Source organism: Hipposideros armiger, unplaced genomic scaffold (genome assembly GCF_001890085.2).
Source record: "Hipposideros armiger isolate ML-2016 unplaced genomic scaffold, ASM189008v1 scaffold_340, whole genome shotgun sequence".
In the NCBI taxonomy this organism is placed as follows: domain Eukaryota; kingdom Metazoa; phylum Chordata; class Mammalia; order Chiroptera; family Hipposideridae; genus Hipposideros; species Hipposideros armiger.
In genome coordinates, this window is record NW_017731690.1 from 1121453 (window position 1) to 1141550 (window position 20098).

General features: G+C 37.7%; 1 protein-coding gene and 1 long non-coding RNA gene across 8 annotated transcripts in view; one reads left to right on the top strand and one right to left on the bottom strand.

The window, feature by feature from the left end:
- ECHDC1 (ethylmalonyl-CoA decarboxylase 1) overlaps nt 1–17347 on the bottom strand; it is a 32339-nt gene extending 14992 nt beyond the window's left edge. Inside the window, exons 1-5 of one of the 7 annotated variants that reach the window (XM_019661226.1) lie at nt 17093–17347; nt 11641–11724; nt 9311–9532; nt 5479–5621; nt 1143–1195 (exon numbers count right to left, since the gene is read on the bottom strand). In XM_019661226.1, the coding sequence (XP_019516771.1) occupies nt 1143–1195; nt 5479–5621; nt 9311–9530 (416 nt within the window). In that variant the 5' untranslated portion in view covers nt 9531–9532; nt 11641–11724; nt 17093–17347. The other 6 variants (XM_019661223.1, XM_019661227.1, XM_019661224.1 and 3 more) reach the window with 6 other exon arrangements.
- Nucleotides 17348–17751: 404 nt separating this feature from the next.
- The window catches only part of LOC109392630 (uncharacterized), a 45978-nt gene continuing 43631 nt past the window's right edge, over nt 17752–20098 (top strand). Inside the window, exon 1 of the long non-coding RNA XR_002126097.1 lies at nt 17752–17832. This is a non-coding gene — a long non-coding RNA (uncharacterized LOC109392630). The remainder of the gene's footprint in view (nt 17833–20098) is intronic.

Consider the following 20098-nt stretch of genomic DNA (forward strand, 5'->3'; position numbering starts at 1 on the left):
CAGCAGCCGTCGTGAGTGGCTGTCCAGAAGCCGGCAACTGATCTGCCTCTCCCGAGAAGAGCGCAATGATGGTGTCAACTTGGGCTAGTGAAGCAATGTCCTCCACGACTAGACTGAAGAAAAAAAGGACAGCAAATTGTCTGTTCCCCTTCCCCCAATTCCCCCAGCGCTGTTCCCATCCCCCAAATCCCCAATAAAAATCTTAAAAAAAAGGTAAATATAAAATGTTTTGAAAGTATGGAATTTTTTGTAGGTTCTAACCAAAATGCAAAGCTATCGCTTTAAAGTAATTGAAATTTTCTTAACACTTACTGCTTCCAATAAAAAGATTAAAAAGAAAACCAAAAAACTTTTAGAATTTATCTAAGAAAAAGTCAAATGTAACAGGGAAAGGGAAGTGAACAGGAGTTGATACAATGGAAAAAGTATTTTCAAATAGTAATTTTAGGATTCTATTATTCTCTCTAGGTCCTCACATATGAACACCACCAAAAGTACAGTGAAATCTAATTAGTAAGTATGCTAAATAAATATGAATTTCCTTAGTTTTTATAATTTTTAAATTGTTTCCATTTGGAATATGGAATTAGAAAGCTAATCAGCCCAAGTATGTCATTGTTTGTAATCCCGAATGCATAGTATTAGAAATTCTCTCCCTTTTCTTTTTCATCTGGGTGCAAAGTGAATCCATCTTCCTTAGAAATCTGTAAAAGCCTTCTCCAAACCATAGTTCTTTCTCTCTTTTCTCTCCTCTGGATACAGAGCACTTCACTATACATTCTACTAATTTTGTATATTAGGTAATCTTTATGTCATCTCTTGACTAGTGTCTTTATTCGGCTCTAATATCAGTATTTAACGTTCCCATGTCTATACCTAAATATAGCTAGTGATATAAGCTCTTTAGGGAAAAGTGCTGTCTTAAATTCTTTTTATGTCTCATGGCTCTTATTTTTAAAATACTTGTTATACTTCACTAACATTTAATTAAATGACTGTCCTTGATGACACAAATAAATAGTCCATCATTAGAATAAATGTAATTTGAAAATCAGGTATGTTTTTTAAACTGGTGCAAATCAGAATAAAGAACTATTTTTGGTTTTCTTAGAAATCATATTTTAAAAAGAAAAATACATTACCTCATAAATCTTGTTAAGATGTTTTGCATGAACATACATAAGGCCATTCCATCCTTTATATAAGAAAAAGCATAAACATGAAGGTATAACACAAATGTATTATATAAAAAATTTTAAAAAAATGTTCAGGATTTAGAAAGTAACAAAGTCAAAAATACACCTTATTTTTTTAAAAATAACATTTTAATTAAAGTTCTTTGATGCCTTCTGAAATACAAATGCTGCAGTATTTTCTTTTGTTCATCTTCTAGGACCCTTTGAGCTCAGTTTTCTCCTTTGCGTCTCTGCGATATTTTTAATTTTGTAACTTAGTTGTAGTACTTACAGATTGTCTTGTATGCATTGTGTTTGGATTTATTATTATCTATACAAGATAAAAAGCTAGGGGATATAATAAGTTGACTGCAGTCCCAGTTCTCAAAAATCTTATCAGAATTAAAGAAATGCAGCATGGGGCCGGCCGAGTGGCGCGATGGTTAAGAACTGGCTTGGGATGCCAGAGGGCCCCGGTTCGGATCCCACATATGAGGGCCAGTGACACTGCCCTCCACAGCTAAGATGCTGAACGACAGCTCAACCTGGAGCTGGGCTGCCATGAGTCGCCGGCGACGGCGTAGGCTGCACTCCCTGTGGCAGTGGGTTGCCATGGGCTACTGTGTGTAGCCAGCAGCCAGCGTGAGCGGCCAGCAGCCGCAGTGAGCGGCCGTCCAGAAGCCGGCGACTGATCTGCCTCGCCAGAGAAGAGCGCAATGATGGTGCCAACTTGGGCCAGTGAAGCAACATCCTCCACAACTAGATTGAAGAACAAAACGACAGCAACTTGTCTGTCCCCCTTCCCCCAATTCCCCAGCACTGTTCCCATCCCCCCAATTCCCCAATAAAAATCTTTAAAAAAAAAAAAAGAAATGCAGCATGCATCAAGGTGCAGAATAAGTATTTTAAGAAATGCTTAACAAACTGAGAATAGTGACAAACAAGGAACAACTCATTTCAATCGGCTGGGTAGCTGAGAAGTCTCCATAAAGGAGAAGGGGAGTGGCGTTTGCTAGGCCTAGACAGTAAGTTCCTTGAAGTTGACAAAATGCCTTCTTTATCCTCAGAAGCTAGTACGATGTTTTGCATATAGTATGTGTCTGCTACAGTTAACCGAATCAGATGAATTTTAGATGGAGAGCTATGTTTATTTATAAAACAAATGCAGTCAATGAACAGTAAAAAAACAATAAGTATAAATTTCCTAATCAAAATCCTGTCTCAAAAAGGTCTATATTATAAAGTGATGAGAAAATTAACACAAGCACAAAGAGCTAGAAGGTTTAAAGCTAGACTCGTTTATATTCTACTAAAAACCTGTCTAATAGAGCCTATAAAATTATCTCAAGTAATTTTAATAGGCCTATTTTCTATTATCAGATGTAGAGTACTTAAAATTCTAATTAAAGTATCTAGAATTCGTAGAAATGAAAGCAAAGCAGGTATTAGCCTGTGTACTGTTATAATTCTCAAAAAATAAAAAGCAGTAAAATATTTAAAAGCAGTATGAAATCATGGTTAACACCACAAACTCTTAGATCCAAAATGCCTAGGTCTGAATATGGACTCTGCTATTTACTAGCCAGTTTGACTTTGGGCAAGATACTTAACCTCGGTGTGCCTCCGCCTCTTCATCTGTAAAGTGGTACCAACAACAGCACCTACCTCATTAGTAATGATTAAATAAGTGATGACATGGAAAGTGCTTAGAACAGTGCCTGTTCTATTATGTATAATAACTAAACAAGAATGTTATCTCTCATTGCTATTATTATCAGTAATAGCACTGGCAATCAGTGATGAGTATGCTTTGGCTTTAAATGTATCACCAAGTAAAGATTACAGTGTACTAGCCTACATGACCTAGGGGGAAGAAAGATTCAATTTATTAAATTTGTCCTCCAAAGCCACTGCGTCAACAATGGTTAAATGCTCAGGCCTCTTCCTGGGCTGCAGGAAGAAAATAAGCCAATGAGAGATAATTCCCTACTTGTGATACAATAAACGGAGGAAAAGGAACCAATGAAAGCTAGAACTGCTCTGATAAAGGAACACGGAAGCTGAGAAGTACTAAAAAAGGTTAGGAGAGCTGCTGCAGGCGGTGGTATTTTCATCCTATCTGGATGATACCTTGAGACCCAACCCTACTCCCCCAGTTCTTCCTAGTGTTACAGGCCAACTTTTCTAACCAGTTTGTGAATCCTAGACTAAAGATCCCCGCCTGCTTCTTGATTGCTTTGTAAATCAGTTTCTAAATCCTAAACAATAGAAGTCTCCCACCCTGCTTCAGATAACTACTTGAAAGCCTGTGACTTCCTAATATCCCCCAGGCCAGTAAACTGAATGCCAAATCCATTCTGGGCCCAGACAATTGATGCCACCTGAGTAACAGGCTAAATGGCAACAGGATTTCATGAGAGCTAACAGATTTATTAATTAAAATCTATTTTTCCTCATTCAGGGGCCTTGGGGATACAGAGGACACCCCAACAAGATTGCCAGTCACAACTAAAGAAACCAGCGCTGTCTTCCAGGCGGAGCTTGAGACCCCTTCCTTCCATTGAGATCAACTAGGTTGAGAGTTCCGTGAATCCCCCAATAGGCAGGGACAACTCTACATCCCTGCCCAGCAGGAAGCAGATACAGAAAAAAGGATCTCTTGTCCCTCAGCTTCCCATAGAGATTTTATGGGGATCACCTCTCTCAAGGGGAAAACTAAGCAGGCAGTTAGAGGCAGGCATTGGTTCTCTGCATTCCTGCAGGTCCCACAGAATGTGACTGCCCAGTGACCTCCCCTCTACACCAAAACTACCGTTTGTATTGTAATTACCTACCCCTGTAGGAAAACAAATGGGTACAACTAGATCAGACCAGTCACTCGCACCTGCGCAGTACATCCTGTCAATCACAGGTGCCAATCAAGTGGTCACACGCCCTTAGGGGAACAGCCCAGTCTAGAGAAAAGGGATAAAAACCCCAAGTCCTGGGAAGTCCGAGCTTTTTTCTCTTTTTCCCTTTTTGGATGCCCTAGTCTTTTGACCGTTTCTTCCTTTTTGAGTCTCGCCTTTGCATGTGGCCTGCTCCAAACTCTTTGGAATGTAATTTCTCTTCTAATAATGGCCCTTGAGCCATTCTCTACTGCTCGGGCCTACTTCTACTCTTTGAAAAGTATTATCTTTTCGAATAAACTACTTTTTCAGTACTTTACTCCGGTATCTCGTTCAATTCCTTGCTCGAGTCGCCAAGGACCTGGGTTTCGTGCCGAAAAAGGCCCACTTTCCAACAACATAATTATTAGTAGAGCTTGGGCAACAACCCATATATATTCAATTCTCCATATTAGTGCTCTAACCATTCAGAAACATTAAAAATTTAAGTCTAGTGGTGCTACAAATTATGGATCTTCTCATGGATAATAATGTTTATTAATATCAAGATCTTTGAAATAAAATAATAGCTATCTCTTTGAGATACTGTGCTAATAGGTACTTTATATACATATCTTGAATCCTCTCAATAGCTCTATGAAATATATAATTCTCATTTATAGATTAGGAAAATAAGACTTAGACAGATTAAGTGATTGCCAGATCATTTAGCCAGAAAGTGTTGAAACCAGCATTCAAATCCAAGTCTATCAAAATTATCAAAAGACAGCTGTCTCCTCACATATTTATGCAAATAGATATCATATACTATATAGAGTGGTGTAAAAGTTGTGGAATACCATTAAAACTTTATTACCTACATACAGCCCACATCAGTAATTAAATGGCAATAAATACATTTTTTCCTTCTTTTCATTTCCCTCTGTTTTTTTGTTTTGCCTAGGGGTAGTGGGTGGAAGCCGGAATACAAGAAAAAGAAGTTCCTTGAAGGACTGGCAATGGAAGATGATTAGGGTTCTTTTTCTATGGGGGTAATAATTCAAAAGCAAATTTTTAACATTTGTTCAAGCTTACTGTGTACCAAAGCTATGCTAGGTAGCTTATATATGTACCTCGTGTAAAATTCTTTATCAGGAGATGTTAAAGGGCTTCCATTTAAAAGAATTCAAATTCTTGCTGGTTTTAAAAATGGACTTTGGTTATTGCTAAGCTTCCTGTCTTTCCTTTTTTTTCCCCCCTCTCCAGTACTTCACACTATTGCAAACTAATCTTTAAGTAGCAAAACAAAACTCTGATCCTTGAAAAGCTATTAAAGAGTAGCTATCATCATAATAACCACATAAGTAAAAATATAACTATCTCGGCCATAGATGTCTGGCATGTAGAATCCAGTACATAATTCATACAATACTTGCCTCTGGAGTTCCTAGTGCTTTCACAGCATTCAGATCAGATCCTGAGGAGAAAGTATTTTTTGCCCCATGAACTATGAGACCTTTCCCTTCGGTCCAATTTTCCAGTTCAGTCACTTTTTCCAAAAGTTGTAGAATCATGGCACCTGCCAGAGATGGGAGGGGGAATCACAAACAGCTAAGATACTGGAAAAACAGAAATAATTTAGAAACCGTAAGTCATCAAACAATACTCTTACGTCATACATTTTACCAATATTTACTGAATATCTATCAAATACCTATTGCGTTGGTACTACGAAGTATATACCAACTACGAAGTACTACGAAGTACAAAAGAGGTGTACATGGCAGTCCCTGCTTTAAAAGTTTATTATTTGTTAGTGATTTCTCTATCTAAATTAAGAAATCCTGCTAAATACATTGTTAGGTAGAAAAATGAGACTATATCATATATGTCCTAAGAATAGGAAAATTTGAATTAATAATATGGAATATTGTGGTAAGAAAAAGCTATTCCTTTGTGTAAAAATGAAATATAGGTATGACTTCACAGCAGTACACACTGTCTTAGTCAACAAGCTCACAAGAGTTATGTCTATATTGCTAATTAAAAAATTGTATGGGGGCCAGCCAAGTGGCTCAGTTGGTTAAGAGCTCACTCAAGAGTTTGAGCTCTGAGCAACAGCGGTTCGAGTCCCGGCCAAAAAACAAACAAACAAACAAAAATAAATAAATATTGTATGACTAACCAGAAGATTATGAGATCTGATGATATACTGGGCCATGGTACACAAAACAAAGGTGACATTCTTATCCTACTCACATCAAAACTATTGTAATAGGATATTAGGTCCAGAAACGAACAGTAAATATCATCTTGTTCCATGGTTGACAAATAGTGCTGAGAAGCCCAAGGAAGTGCTTCACAGGCTGCCAATAAGATGTCTAACAACCATCAATTCCATGATTTACATATTAGATTGTTACCTTAACATCATTCCAAAATTCTATTGGAGCTTCTTTATAATGGATAAATTTTAAATGAAAATAATAGGGACTGTCATTCTTTTAGATATGTTTTATCTAGGTGATCTTCCAAGTTTATAAAGTTCATAATGCTCTCAGCATGATTAAATTCACTGTTTCCTCTGCTTAAGAAAATTATTTAGAAGCCAATATTAAGATTGTAACAGAGGATTAAAATTGACAAAAGAATCTGTACCACCTGGTTCTACAACTTACTATATAGGGCCCATTAACAATGTACACTTCTTTGGAATATAAACCCCATGATGTCAAGAACTATTCTTTTCTTTGCCATTTTCTGAAGTAACCAGGAGTGAAGTGGTTCCACAACAAATGTTAAATTAATGTTGCTGATTCACAAATGACTAATGGAGCTATCATTTCTTTTTTTTTTAAAGGTTTTTATTGGGGAATTGGGGATGGGAACAGCGCTGGGGAATTGGGGGAAGGGGAACAGACAAGTTGCTGTCGTTTTGTTCTTCAGTCTAGTTGTGGAGGATGTTGCTTCATTGGCCCAAGTTGACATCATCATTGTGCTCTTTCTGGGCGAGGTAGATCAGTCGCTGGCTTCTGGACGGCGGCTCATGCTGGTTGCTGGCTACACACGGTAGCTGCTGGCTACACACGGTAACTGCTGGCTACACACGGTAGCCCATGGCAACCCACTGCAGCAATGGCTGCAGCCTACGCCGACGCCGACGCCGACGCCAACGCCAACGCCAGCGACTTATGGCAGCCCAGCTCCAGGTTGAGCTGTTGTTCAGCATCTTAGCTGTAGAGGGCAGTGTCACTGGCCCTCATATGTGGGATCCGAACCNCAGCATCTTAGCTGTAGAGGGCAGTGTCACTGGCCCTCATATGTGGGATCCGAACCGGGGCCCTCTGGCATCCCAAGCCAGCTCTTTACCAACGCGCCACTCAGCCGGCCCCGGCTATCCTTTCTAATTGCTAACTATGACCTCGTTAAAACAGCAGACTTTCCCAAGGAAGTCCTACATGCTTTAGAAATACAGTTTTTGCTCTCAAAAGATTTACAGTCTAGTAGTTTTTTCACAGAAAAACACACATTTAGGGTAAGAATAAATCTATATAGGTAAATATGGCTTTCCATCATCCCTAATATTTAAGCTTAAAAAAAAATAACACTGGCTTTGAGTATGCAAAATCTACACCAGTGGTTAATGTTGAACTCCTCTTTTTGACTTTGTACATAATCATTAAGAGTTAGAAGGGATCTTAAAGAGTATCTTCTTGGGTGATTTTCAAACAAGAGCCTTGGGAGTTGTGTGCTATTGGGCTCACTCATTATCTCCAAACCCAACCCAACCCAACCCAACACCATTACCCAAATTAATGTAGCTCTGTTTGTATTAGTTTTAAATATTAGGCATCAAATTAATATCTTTCCACTCGAAAAAAGTTTTACAATTAAAAATTATTTGTAGCAAATTAAAACTATTAATCTAATCTAATTCTTTGGAGCAGTCTTATCTTTCTAATTTTATTTTTCCTAGGCTAATATTAAAATTGGCTTTTACTCTCTGAACCAAAGGAAAGTACAAAGCTGCACGGTCCAATAAAGTAGCCACCACCCACATGTAGCTACTGAGCAACTGAGAGGTGGCTAGTCCAAATTCAAATGTGCAGTGAGTGGAAAATACACACCAGATTTCAAAGACTTGGTATGAAAAAAAAAAAAGGAAATACCTCTTAATATTTTTTTATATCAATCACGTTAAAATATTTTTAATGTACTGGGTTAAATAAATTATTAAAATTAATTTTACCTGTTTCTTTTAAAATTATAGCTACTAGAAAATTTTAAATTAAATATGTGGCTCGTATTTGTATCTTGCATTATATTTCTATTGGTTAACAGTAATAGAGTGTCATCTCTGAATTCTGAGTGGAAAGAAAAGTCATCTTTGGTTTAAAGACCCACCATTGGCAATTATAAAGTAGACAGTCTACTGAATTATATCCATAGGTATAATTATATACAGATATGTGAAAATTTATGAAGATACTTTTGAGCCCAATATTTTAAATGCTACTACAGGTATAATTTATCCCCATGAAATCCATAACTGAGAAATAGAGAAACTGCCAAAATTACCTTGAAATATGAGGACCACGTAGTCAGGAAGGTTACTCGTTAGCTCTTGCATAACATCATGGGAGCATAATATGAACTTGAGCTTTGGCAAAAAATTACAAAGTACCTATGTCCTGGGCCTTCAGGTCTCTTAAATATGAAATTCTTATATGCCAAGAGTGCTGCCTAGCAAATAAAAGGTATTTACCAGTATCTAAGTTAGGAAAGGGACAACAAAAAGGCAAGTGCAGTGTTTTCATTGATTATTGGAATTACATTGCTAAAATCAGTCTTAGTGCAATTCACAGAAAAGAAATTAAGCTGAACAGTAATTTTTGTTCATTTATAGGTTTTCTCTTTAGTTTCAAAAATCTTTCAAACCACCTTCACTTTGTCCCCCAGTGACATTAGTTAAACACAAACAAACGAAGTTACTAAGCAGTTAATAAATTTCAATGGAACGATAATCAACATTTATTTGACAGTTTCCTTTTTATCAGCCTCTGTATTAATGGATTTTTAAAAAAACATTATTTTCACAATTAGTAAAAAAATGTTCTTGGCTCATGTGATAGTTTTGTTTTGTTTTCATGTTCTACAAAGAGTACCTCTACCTTCAAGAATTCTGTCATCAGAGTAAGGATAAAAGTCACATGCTAGCAGGTTAGATTTAGTGTCATTCTTTAACTAGCAAAAGAAAGTTCTTTATACCCGAGAAGGCATTCTTTTTACTTGGATTGTTCAGAGTAAGAATGCCAATGCCATCATCTTTCTTCTGAAGGTCAATGGATCCACCAGGAAACTGCTGGAGTGTTTTTTTTATTTCTTCCTCATGGAAGCCATGAGATGTATTATAAAGTGACACTCCCATTTGATGTAGCAATTTTGTCTTTATAGACATAGATGATGTCTTCAAAAGACTTCCTGCCATTTCTGAAAAAGAGAGAAAAGTAAACAGTAGCCTAGAGAAACAGACATTTTTCTAACATTATACGTTTATAGGCTTTAGAGATAGACCTTTCTGTTTAATTGGGAGTACTTCCGCACTTCTAAAAGTGCTCTTTGAGGAGATGGTCAATATGGAATTCCTTTCCTTTCCCCCTTTCTCACTCCAAACTATTCACAAAGTATATAATTCCAGTATATCATTGAGAGATAATGACATAGTTATAGTGCATTTACTGGGATCCAATACACCAGCAAGGTTTAGAAGAATGCTGCTTTTCTGTACTTAGCATCATCTCCTGCCTCCACGTAGTCTTTTCTCATGACAGTAATTCTTCTTCCTCCAATTCTTTAACTTTTCCAAAATCTAAGAATAAATTCAGTCCAAATGTCCCTAGAAACAGTCTTAATGAAGAAGTGCTACAAGAACAAGCTCACTCTCCAACAGAAATTTTATTGTTAGCATTATACTTACCTTATGCAATGTTTCATTAAAAAAAAAAAAGCTGGAAGGGGTCCTGAGGAAAATGGGGAAAGAAACAGGAATGTGTATGTGTGGTTTCTGTGTTCCCTAGGGTTCCATCACTCTCCTCTTCTTACTTTATATATACATCCTGGGTAATCTCAACTCTGCCTATAGGCCTAGTTGGCCAATGCAAACATTTTTGTTGATATAAAACATACATTCAGAGAAGCATACACACATAAGTTACAGCTCAATGAATTTTCACAAGGCGAATACATTCAAGTAAATAGCACCCCATAAATAACCTGAATATCAGATGGTCCACTGTGCCACCTTTCAGTCACCACTCCAAACAAGAATAACAACTATCTTGATTTCTAATAACGCAAGATTAGTTTGCCTGCTTTTGAACTTAATATAAATTGAATAATATAGTATATATTCTTTTATGTCTGGTTTCAACTATCTTTGTGACATCCATTACTGTTATTATGTGTACTTAGGCTCTATAAAGTCCATTGTTCTCATTCTTGTATTTTATTATATGAATATGCCACAATATATACATTCTAAAATAAGTAAACTTTGGGGTTGTTTCCAGTTTGAGGCATTACAAATAGAGGTTTAAACATTTTATATGTGTCTTTGCAGTCAACATGTATGCATTTCTGTTGGCTACATATCTGGAAATAGAATTATTGGGTTGGGCTGCATCTGGCTTATAGTCATTAAATATTAAAGAATTTTGCATGTTTCTATTAAACCATTGGTAGTGTAAAATTGACCATGGTAAGGAGTATCAGCAAATTCTACATATCAATATCAATCTCTGTCTCTGTCTCTGTCTCTCACACACACACACACACACTCTCTCTCTCTCTCTCTCTCTCTCTCTCACACACACACACACACACACACACACACACACACACACACGCATGCACGTGCGTGCATTACTGGTTTCCCAGTACATCACTGATCATAATGATTGCATCTCTCTATCCAGTCAACTTTAAAAGATACTGACAAAGAGTTTTCCAAAATGGTTGTATCAATATAAACTGGTAGTTCCACAGCTAGTGAAGGTTCTAGTTGCTCCACAACCTTGTTATCATTTGCTATGTCTTTTTTGTTGTTGCTCCATTTTAGGTATTCTAGAGAGTGATATGTCATTGTGGTTTCACTTTGCATTTCTATGCTGTCTAATGAAGTCAAACTCCATTTTAATATGCTTATTGGTCTTTTGTATATCATCTTTTGTGAAGTACCTATTCAAGCTTTGTGCCCTTTTTCTATTTATTTGTTTTAATTATTAATTTCTTGAACTTCTTTTGTTTGCCTATAGCTTTTATCAAAACCCATACGACAACAAATCCCACATTTCTATCTCCAATTGAGACCTTATGCCTGTGTACTCCTAATTCAAACAGAAATCTACTGCCTTACTCCCCATTTCTAGAAATACCAAATGCTTTTCAAAATCATTCCCTAAACCTGAACTCATACTTCTCCTAAAATCTGTTGCTCCTTCTTTATTCCTTCCCTTAACTATCAATAGTATCATCAATCCAGTAAGCAATAGCAAAAAAACCCAATCTCTTTCCCTTCTCATTCTCCACATGCAACATACCTCTAAAATGGTTTCTTTATTCTTATCTTTCTCATCCTTTATTCCTTCTACTACTGACATAGTTCAAGCCTCATTAAATAACACCTGGACAAATACAACAGTCACCAATTAGTTTCACATACTCTTTAAAATCATTTATCTCTATAATCCAATCAGGTTATTCCAAATTTAAAGTTTTTCAATAGCTTTCTACTAACAAAGAGATCAAGTCCAAAGCTCACTTTGATTTGTCCTTTATGACATCTCTCTCTCTCATGACATCTCCACAGAGTCTACAAACAACCAGAGTTCCACAAATTTACCTTATTATATATTATTACCTCCACCTATAATGTCTTTCCTTCCTCATTGACCTGGTAAATAAATATACAATCATTTTTAAAAACTGAATTTTTAAGTTTCCTCTAAAAGTGATTTCCTAAGCAGAGATAATCATTCCCTTTATTTATCCCAACCCAGTATGTTATAGTATTCCATTTTAACACATTTTGCACATTAATTTCATTTTTCATTTGTCTTCTCACTAGACAGAAAACTTCCTGAGAGCAGCTTTTTGAGGTACATACATACCCTCTGTCACTAAGGCCTAGTATAGTGTTCACCATATAAAATGTACTTAATAAATGCTTAATGAAGAAAATGTGAGAAAATGAATAAAGAAATCATCAGGTTGCTGGATAGAATGTGACAAACTTGTTTTATAACTTTAGAAATATCTCTAATATGTGAGTTATATAAAATGATATCAGAAAGAGATGGAGAACATGGCACCTTCAAAAAGGTTACAATACAATCTCCCTTCCACTTGAAATTGCTTCACCTTCAAATGGCATTTTCGTTAAAGTGTCTCAGCAGAACACTTGGAACTGTATAAGTATCTAAAAATATAACACAGTAGAATGCAATCCCCTAAACAGATATGTTTTAAGAACTAGGAACAGTATTTCAAAATTTCACCACTAAAGTGACTTATAAATACAAAGACAAATTATTTTATTGAAAGCTTTATTGCCCTCAAATATATACAGAACTGTAATGTTAAATATTTCAATGAGTTGTAAGATATTTCCATTTATTTTTAGATATTGTATATTCTTAACCAAATATCTCAAATGCACACTCCTAGAAGTATAAATCTATGTACACATTTTCAAAGAAATTGAGAAGATTTAAAATAAGGTGGTCTCTCAGGACTTGAGCATAAACATAATGAGTGAGCTTGAAGGGGAAATAAAGTGATAAAGGTAGAAAATTTAGATCTATGAAAAATGGAAGGGTGGGGGGGACTTCAAAAATAAAATGTTATTACTAATTAAGTATGAAGTGGTTATAAAAAAAAACACACAAGGATTTTGGAAGCTTCCTAAATTATCATCCAAATGTAAATATCAAGTTTCCTCAAGAACTCTCAGGGGAAGAAACACAAACTAAAAATTTCAAGAGTTATTAAGATATTGGTTTTCAGCCAAAGGCACATAATTCAGTCAAAATACTATAGCTTTCTGTAGGAAGCGAGGGGAAGCAGTTTGCCACCCCAAAATATGCCTTTTGGGGAAACTGATAACTGTAAGTTGGTTATTTTTAAGAAATAAAAGACTCAAAAAGAAACTTTGAACCTCCTTCTTTACCCACCTAAAGGAATTCATATAGAAAAACCTGCTCCAGGAAGGGGCCTATTATCATAACTACAGTTTAATATGAACTAAGTATGATAGACTGGTAGGAATCTAGCAAGACCTGTTTGTGATCAAAGTCCTCTCTGTGTCCCATTATTAAAAATGGCCGAGCAAACATTTGTTTACCAAACATCTGCTTTCCCATCTCCATATGAACTGCCTGCCTCTTCTTTTAAGTCCCAAACTTCAACACCCATCTTTCTCCTTAGCTCAAGATAGCTTATAAGCCTTAACTGCCTGATTTCTCCTCAGGCCCCATGTTCTTATGGGACCCTCATAAGTACATACATAATAAATCCGGTTATTTTCTCCTGCTACTCCATCTCATGTCAATTTGATTATCAGACCAGTCAGAAGACTTTAGAAGGGTAGAAGGGAAATTATTTTCCTCCCCTACAGAGGCAACAAAGGGAAACTGTTTCCACCAATATTGCTGCCACTTTGAATTTTCTTAGTTCTGTTCTTCCTTAATTTCAAATTCACAAATCCTCTCTACAGTATGTTTATTCATTCTCTCTCTCTCTCTTTAAATCTCTCTCTCCCTCCCTCCCTCAGCTCATGTGTTAAAAGGAACCCAGGGCTTCCTTTATCTTGGAAAGTGTCCCATATGAAGAAAGTCAAGTAAAGTAGTGCTCAGGACTCCTTAGGCTGGCTGCTAGTCTATGAAAAAGAGTCTCTCAAAGTCACATACCAGGTCAGTTCACAAAAGCTGAGAAGCTCACATAGAGAGTCAGAGCCAAACACAATATACCCAAGCTTGCTTTTCTCCTGGAGTATGCTTTTCGCAACTTTTGCCACTGGGGATAAGTCAGAGATGGAAGATATAGCTCAATGGAATATTAAATTGGGGCAGAGGTCATGATCTTCTCCACATCGACCATGACAGCAGTATATAAGAAATGTGCCAAGGAAACCTGGTAAGTACTTGGATGGCTATTAAAAAAATATAAATTTGCCTATGTTTTCCATAATATTGTGTTTGGGGAAAAGAACAAAGAAATAAATAGAAAATGAGGAGTAAGGTTTATAAAATCATTATCATTTTAAATTATTATTGTGAAATAATAGAATCAAGAAACAATAAATCTTCTCTCATGGTAAGGAGTCTGTTCTGTCTTCATACATTACCCCTCCATCCAGTACCCAACACCACAAAACTGGTACAGATGCCATCAGGTCTGTATCTGCTTATCCTTTAAATCACTGCAAATTTAAATATTTATGGTAGTATTATTTTTACCTCATCAGACATCTTTGATATGCTCATTTTTCCAAGGAAACCTTAAATACTTCATGCATCCTTCTCTGTATTAATTCCATATTTTCTGTCTTTCCCCCAACCCCACTCCTGTTCCCCTCCCACTACTAACTCTCTCTTCTTTTCCCTCTTCTCCTCATATTCTCTTGTCTGCCACAGAATAATACCATAAAAACTCAAGGGCACTGCTTAAGCCTACCAGGTTTAGGAATCCAGTTCTAGGAATTTGAAAATAGCCTATTCTGTACACTTTCATCCCAATTCTAATTTCAGAGACTAAGAGTTCAGTACTGAGAAGATGGCAAGGTATTAGCCACTATTAAACTCCTATATACCTAAAAATACAAATAAACAAACAGGTTGAGGTTCGGATTTTGTACAAACATGTAGTTTAGCAATCAGCATTTTGCATTCATTCCAAAATCTTAAGGCAATGCAAGGGTTCTGAGGGATTTATAACTTAATAAACTTTCTTCAGAACAAAGGATATGTTTAAAGCTTGTCACGCAGGATGCTTTGCTGTCCTGCTACAAGCAGATTCAGCTGAACAAGTTTACAACCAGGCCACTGGAAAAGGGAAGAGAAGAGAGCTCCATGGACACGTGATATCAAAGGTGTTACCCTGTCCATTTTTTTTTAACGTTCTACAAAGGTGATCAAATAGTTCCCCTCCCTGCACAGGGAATAAGCTAGCCGTTCTCCTAACAGCCATAACCTGTTTTAAACATGCTGGAATTTGGTAATACAAAAAATGAACACAAATACATACTTAATGGGAAAATAATTAGCCTAAGGCAGGTAGTAAACAAACAAATCAGAAATATTCTATTTTAGACCGTCAATATCTGATCTGTTTACCAGGTTATGATTTGGTTTTAGACTGTCATTATATAATGTACCTTTCAAGTATCATTACATGCCACACACGCCCCTCTTCCTCACACAGCCAAAATGAATTTTTCAGTTCCTCAAATCCTGCAGGTTTTCTCTTCATTCCAAGCCTTTGTATATTTGATCCCTCGCTTGTTACACTTTTCTCTTCCTCAGAGTAACTCCAAGTCATCTCCTTTAATACTCTACACTACATAAAATACTCTGTTCTCACAGCATTTATATTCTTTATTAACCCTCACTCACACTTTCCTGTGATTACTTCCTTAACCAAATCTTCCCACTAGATTTGGTTGCAGGAAGGCATTTGCAGAACCTAGAGCAGCGCTTGACAGGTGATATTTGCCAATAATATGGCATACAAGACTTAAGAATCCATAATGCTGTACCAGGCTTCAGAATCTGTCCACAAACCAACTCTCCACCTACCGTTTATTATTCTCACCACTCACTCACCCTGTGTCGACTCCATTCCTCTCTGCAGGCTGGTTTGTCTTCCTGGACTGATGATCACTGCCTGTGTCCCACCTGACTATTATATACTCCCCTTTCAGGTCACACCAGCTAAGTTTCAAGAAAAGATCAGCTGTTTGATTTGCTTACTATGCTCCTCCCTCAGTACATTTCACAAATTATATCATTCCCTCAAGGCTTATTTCTTCCAAGAGAGTTATAGTTCTTCACAGAAGCCCTCTTATTTCTGCCGATGTCCAGTTTACTCTGTACCTCTAGCACCTAGAGCGATAGTTGGTAAACAGCAGGCTCTCACATGTGAAAATGAGGCGGGGGGGAGGAGTGGAAACATAGATTTAGATTTTCTCTCAAGGTCCTTATCAGCCTTTTCAACACATAAGTAATTTAAGTAATCTGTGGTTTTAATCCCTTATATTTGTGACTCTTGTATGTGTGCAGCAGTAAAAGTACTATTGAGGCTCAAAAAAATTGTAGAATGAAAGAACATATTCCAAAAATGAGTTGGACATTTTTTTTTTGTTTGGAAAGTTGGCTGCACAAAGCAAATGATGTAAGTTTTAGTTAAGCAAGATGATTTAACACATAGCTAGTGAGAAGGAAAATTATGCAGGTCCCTGGGAACATCACCTACTGTTGAAATGAATTTCTAGGTCCAAGATGGAGTTCCTCCTGTGCAGGGTGGCACATCAACATACCAAAACTTAGATAACTAGATAAATTTGCCATCCCATAAATGCTCCGTTTGCCTATAAATGCAATATATTGAGTTGGCCAACCCCTCAAAGACAAGCCAACTCTGGGCCTCTCAACATAGGCTGACTATGTGGCCCCCACCAATCCGATATTTTCTGTCTCTTTTTCTTTATTCTTCATCCTACAAAAGCTCTGGGCCTTCTGCCTCATTCTGCAGTTCTCCGGAAGGAGACTGTCCGCTTCGTGACAGTCTGAAAATCAATGCATTTGTTTGCATCGCCGAAATTGTTTTCTTTCGTTATTTTTTAACACTACTTAGCACAGGGCCTGGCAAGTATTCCTAATTTAAATGAATGCGTTGAAATGATGCCTCCCCTACTCTCCTGAAAATGTTAACTGCTGCTATCTGTCCACGTTCTCAGGAAAGTCTTCCTCCTGTTTCCCCAGCGCCCTCGCTCACCTGGCCAAGTCCTGCGGCGGCGCTGGGCACCGCGACCCCACGCCCAGCAGAGGGCAGTGAGCCTGCGCGGCGGCGTCGCAGGGACCGCGTCGCTGGGCGCCGGCAAGTCCCGGTTTGGAATTCGTGCGGACGGGCGCTAAAGTCCATTACACAGCGACATTCTAGGGGTCTCTCCTAGGTGGCACTTAATATGCAGCCCCTATGGCCTTTGCAGGCCACAGCAGCGGCGACTTTCCCTTCCGCGCCCCCACGTCCTCCTTCCGCTGTCCCCCGTCCCGTTTCCGTCCTCTGTGCCCGCCCTCGGCCACGGTGCGCCGCCCTGTGCCCTCCCTTGTGTCAAGCGGGCCCGGGGGCGCCGACTCCTGCTGTAGGTGCTTTGTCTGTTTGGTTTTGCCTCACAGGGTTAGAGCTGGTGCAGGTGTGAAAGTGGAGAAGGAATCCAGTTCAGGGGAATATTGAAATGATGAAAACTTTTCCGCCCGCTCCCCCTCGCCCAGCTCCTGCGCCACCGGGGCTGCCTTGCGCGCTCACTCCGGGCTCCTGCGGAGCCAGCGCAACGGCCATTTCCCTCCAGCCGCCATCGTGATCATCTACCCGGATCTGCTGTTCTCCGATATCTACAACGTCCGGGAGAGGTTGCACAAGGGCTGTGCCTGGAGGTGGACGGGAAGATGGTCAGTAGGAGAGGGTAACACTGATGACTCGCTCATTGGTGGAAATGCCTCCGCCCGAGGGCAAAGGTACAGAAAGTGCAGTAATGGCTGTTGTAGATACTGTCGTGAACCATGATTCGCAGGAAACCAGCTTCACAAAAGAAGCCTAGAAATGCATGAAAGATTACATGAAATCAATAAAAGAAAAACGTGAAGAACAGAGAACAGAAAGAGTAAAACCCTTTATGACAGGGGCTGCAGAACAAATGAAGCACATCCTCGCTAATAAAACAACAAAAAGTTTTTTATTGTTTAAAACATGAATCCAGATGTCAGGGTTGCTCTGCTAGATTACCATGAGGATGGTGGAACCCCTTTATGATTTTCTTTAAGGCTAGTTTAGAAATGGAAAAATGTTAACAAATTTGGCAATTTGGATCTAGTACCTGTTACCATCATAACTGGCTGCTGCTTTTCATCCATACACCAGGACTAGGACAAATGGGACTGATATTATCTTGAGCTCTTCATTTATTTTGACTTTGATTTATTTGGAGTGGAGGCATTGTTTTTAAGAAAAACGTGTCATGTAAGTTGTCTAAAAATAGAATGCATTTCAACTCAAAAAAAAAAAAAAGAACGAAATGATGAAGTAAGTGGCTAACTTGCATAGCCACTAAGAAGATCCACAGTATCTCCCATGTCAGTGAACCTGGGTCAGTGATATGTGCACACAGAAAATTTGCAGAAAAATTTCTGTGCTCTAAGTGAAATGTGGAATCAGAAAGCTTCAAATCCAAAAGAGGCCTGCAAACTGGGGTTGCGTGAATGTCAGCAGAAATCTATGAATTACTGTCTCAGGGACTAGATTGACTGCCTTTGCACAATTATATAAACTTGCCAGTATTTTGCCACAATATTAGAGCATGGAGGAACAACTCTTAAAATCTGGGAATAAAATTGCCCACCATCCATGCAGAACTGAGGCACCAGAATAGAAGTGAAACTGATTGAAGGAAAAAGAAAATTAAATTTCTTGCATACTATCAAAGCAAAGTATAATATTTTTCTGTCAAAGCAAAACGTAAAATTTTTGTTGACTCCTTTTTTTGTAAAGTAACTTAGTAGTTCTACTTGTATTTAATCTTCCTTTCTTTTTTTAAAATTATATAATCTGGTATTTGAGACTTACTTATATTACAAAATTTTTATTTTTTACATTTCCTATCTTTTATTTCAGTAATTTTCCAAAGTTGCATTTCATTTTTTATACCACACTTAAAAGATTTTAGACTTAATCCTATGTTTAAAACCGTTGGTTGTATTATAGACCCACTTCAACCTTGCATTTTAATTCGCCTCGTATTTGGTTAGAAAGGGGCTTAAAACGTATTTTGTGTGACTTTTTTGTTTGCTTTTTTCCCCCGAGAAGTACATACATTGTCTGTTTTCTAAGCCCATGTATATTTGAAATTGTCTTTTCTTTATTTTTCTTTCCCACATGAACTTCAGTTGGCTGGTAATCAATTCTTGGATCACAACCTCTCCCTTTTCTCTATAGACCTTATTCTCTTCTGCTAGAGCAGAAATATAAGGCCAATCTGATATTTGCTCTTTTATAAGAAATCCTCTTCTTCTACCTATGTGTTTGTAGGACTTTTATACTACTCTTGTAATGTTATAGATTACCACCAAAAGATTGTCTGAGTGTGTATCTCTTTTCAATGATAATTCATGGGCTGCAGGGAACGTTATCTCTCATTTATGCATGCATTGCTTTTTCTTCCTGAGGCAAGTTTTCCTCAGTAACAACACAAGTACTAAGGCGAGCTTTCTGTTTCTAGTTCCCATTTTTCCAACATTTTAAGTCCCTTTCTAGGTAAATTCTACATTACAGATTTTCTAATGGAGTTGACAATGAAGAAATAAATATGTAATAGAGTGTCAGACATTAGTAAATCCTATGAAGACAGATAAAACATGTTCAGCCTAGTGTCAGAAATTAGTATTTTAGGTTGAAGGAAGGCTTGTACTTTTGTTGTATTTATGAATTCCTGTTCCTCTTCATGACAAACACCAAGGTTCTCAAGCATCGTCAGGCATACAGTACCATTAGGAGCAAGGTAAATGTGTCGATTCCTGGTCCCACTTCCAGATACTTGATTCTGAGCAGGGGTCCTTAAGTCAAATGTTGAGAAAATGATATGATGTCTTACTTATACCGGGGGTGCCAAAAAAATGTATGCAAGTGGACACTGGTCAACGTTGCTCAAGCAGTAGTTTACTGTAATCAGAAGTGTCTGGATGCTGCAGGCCGGCCAAGTGGCTCAGTTGGTTAAGAGCTCACTGAAGA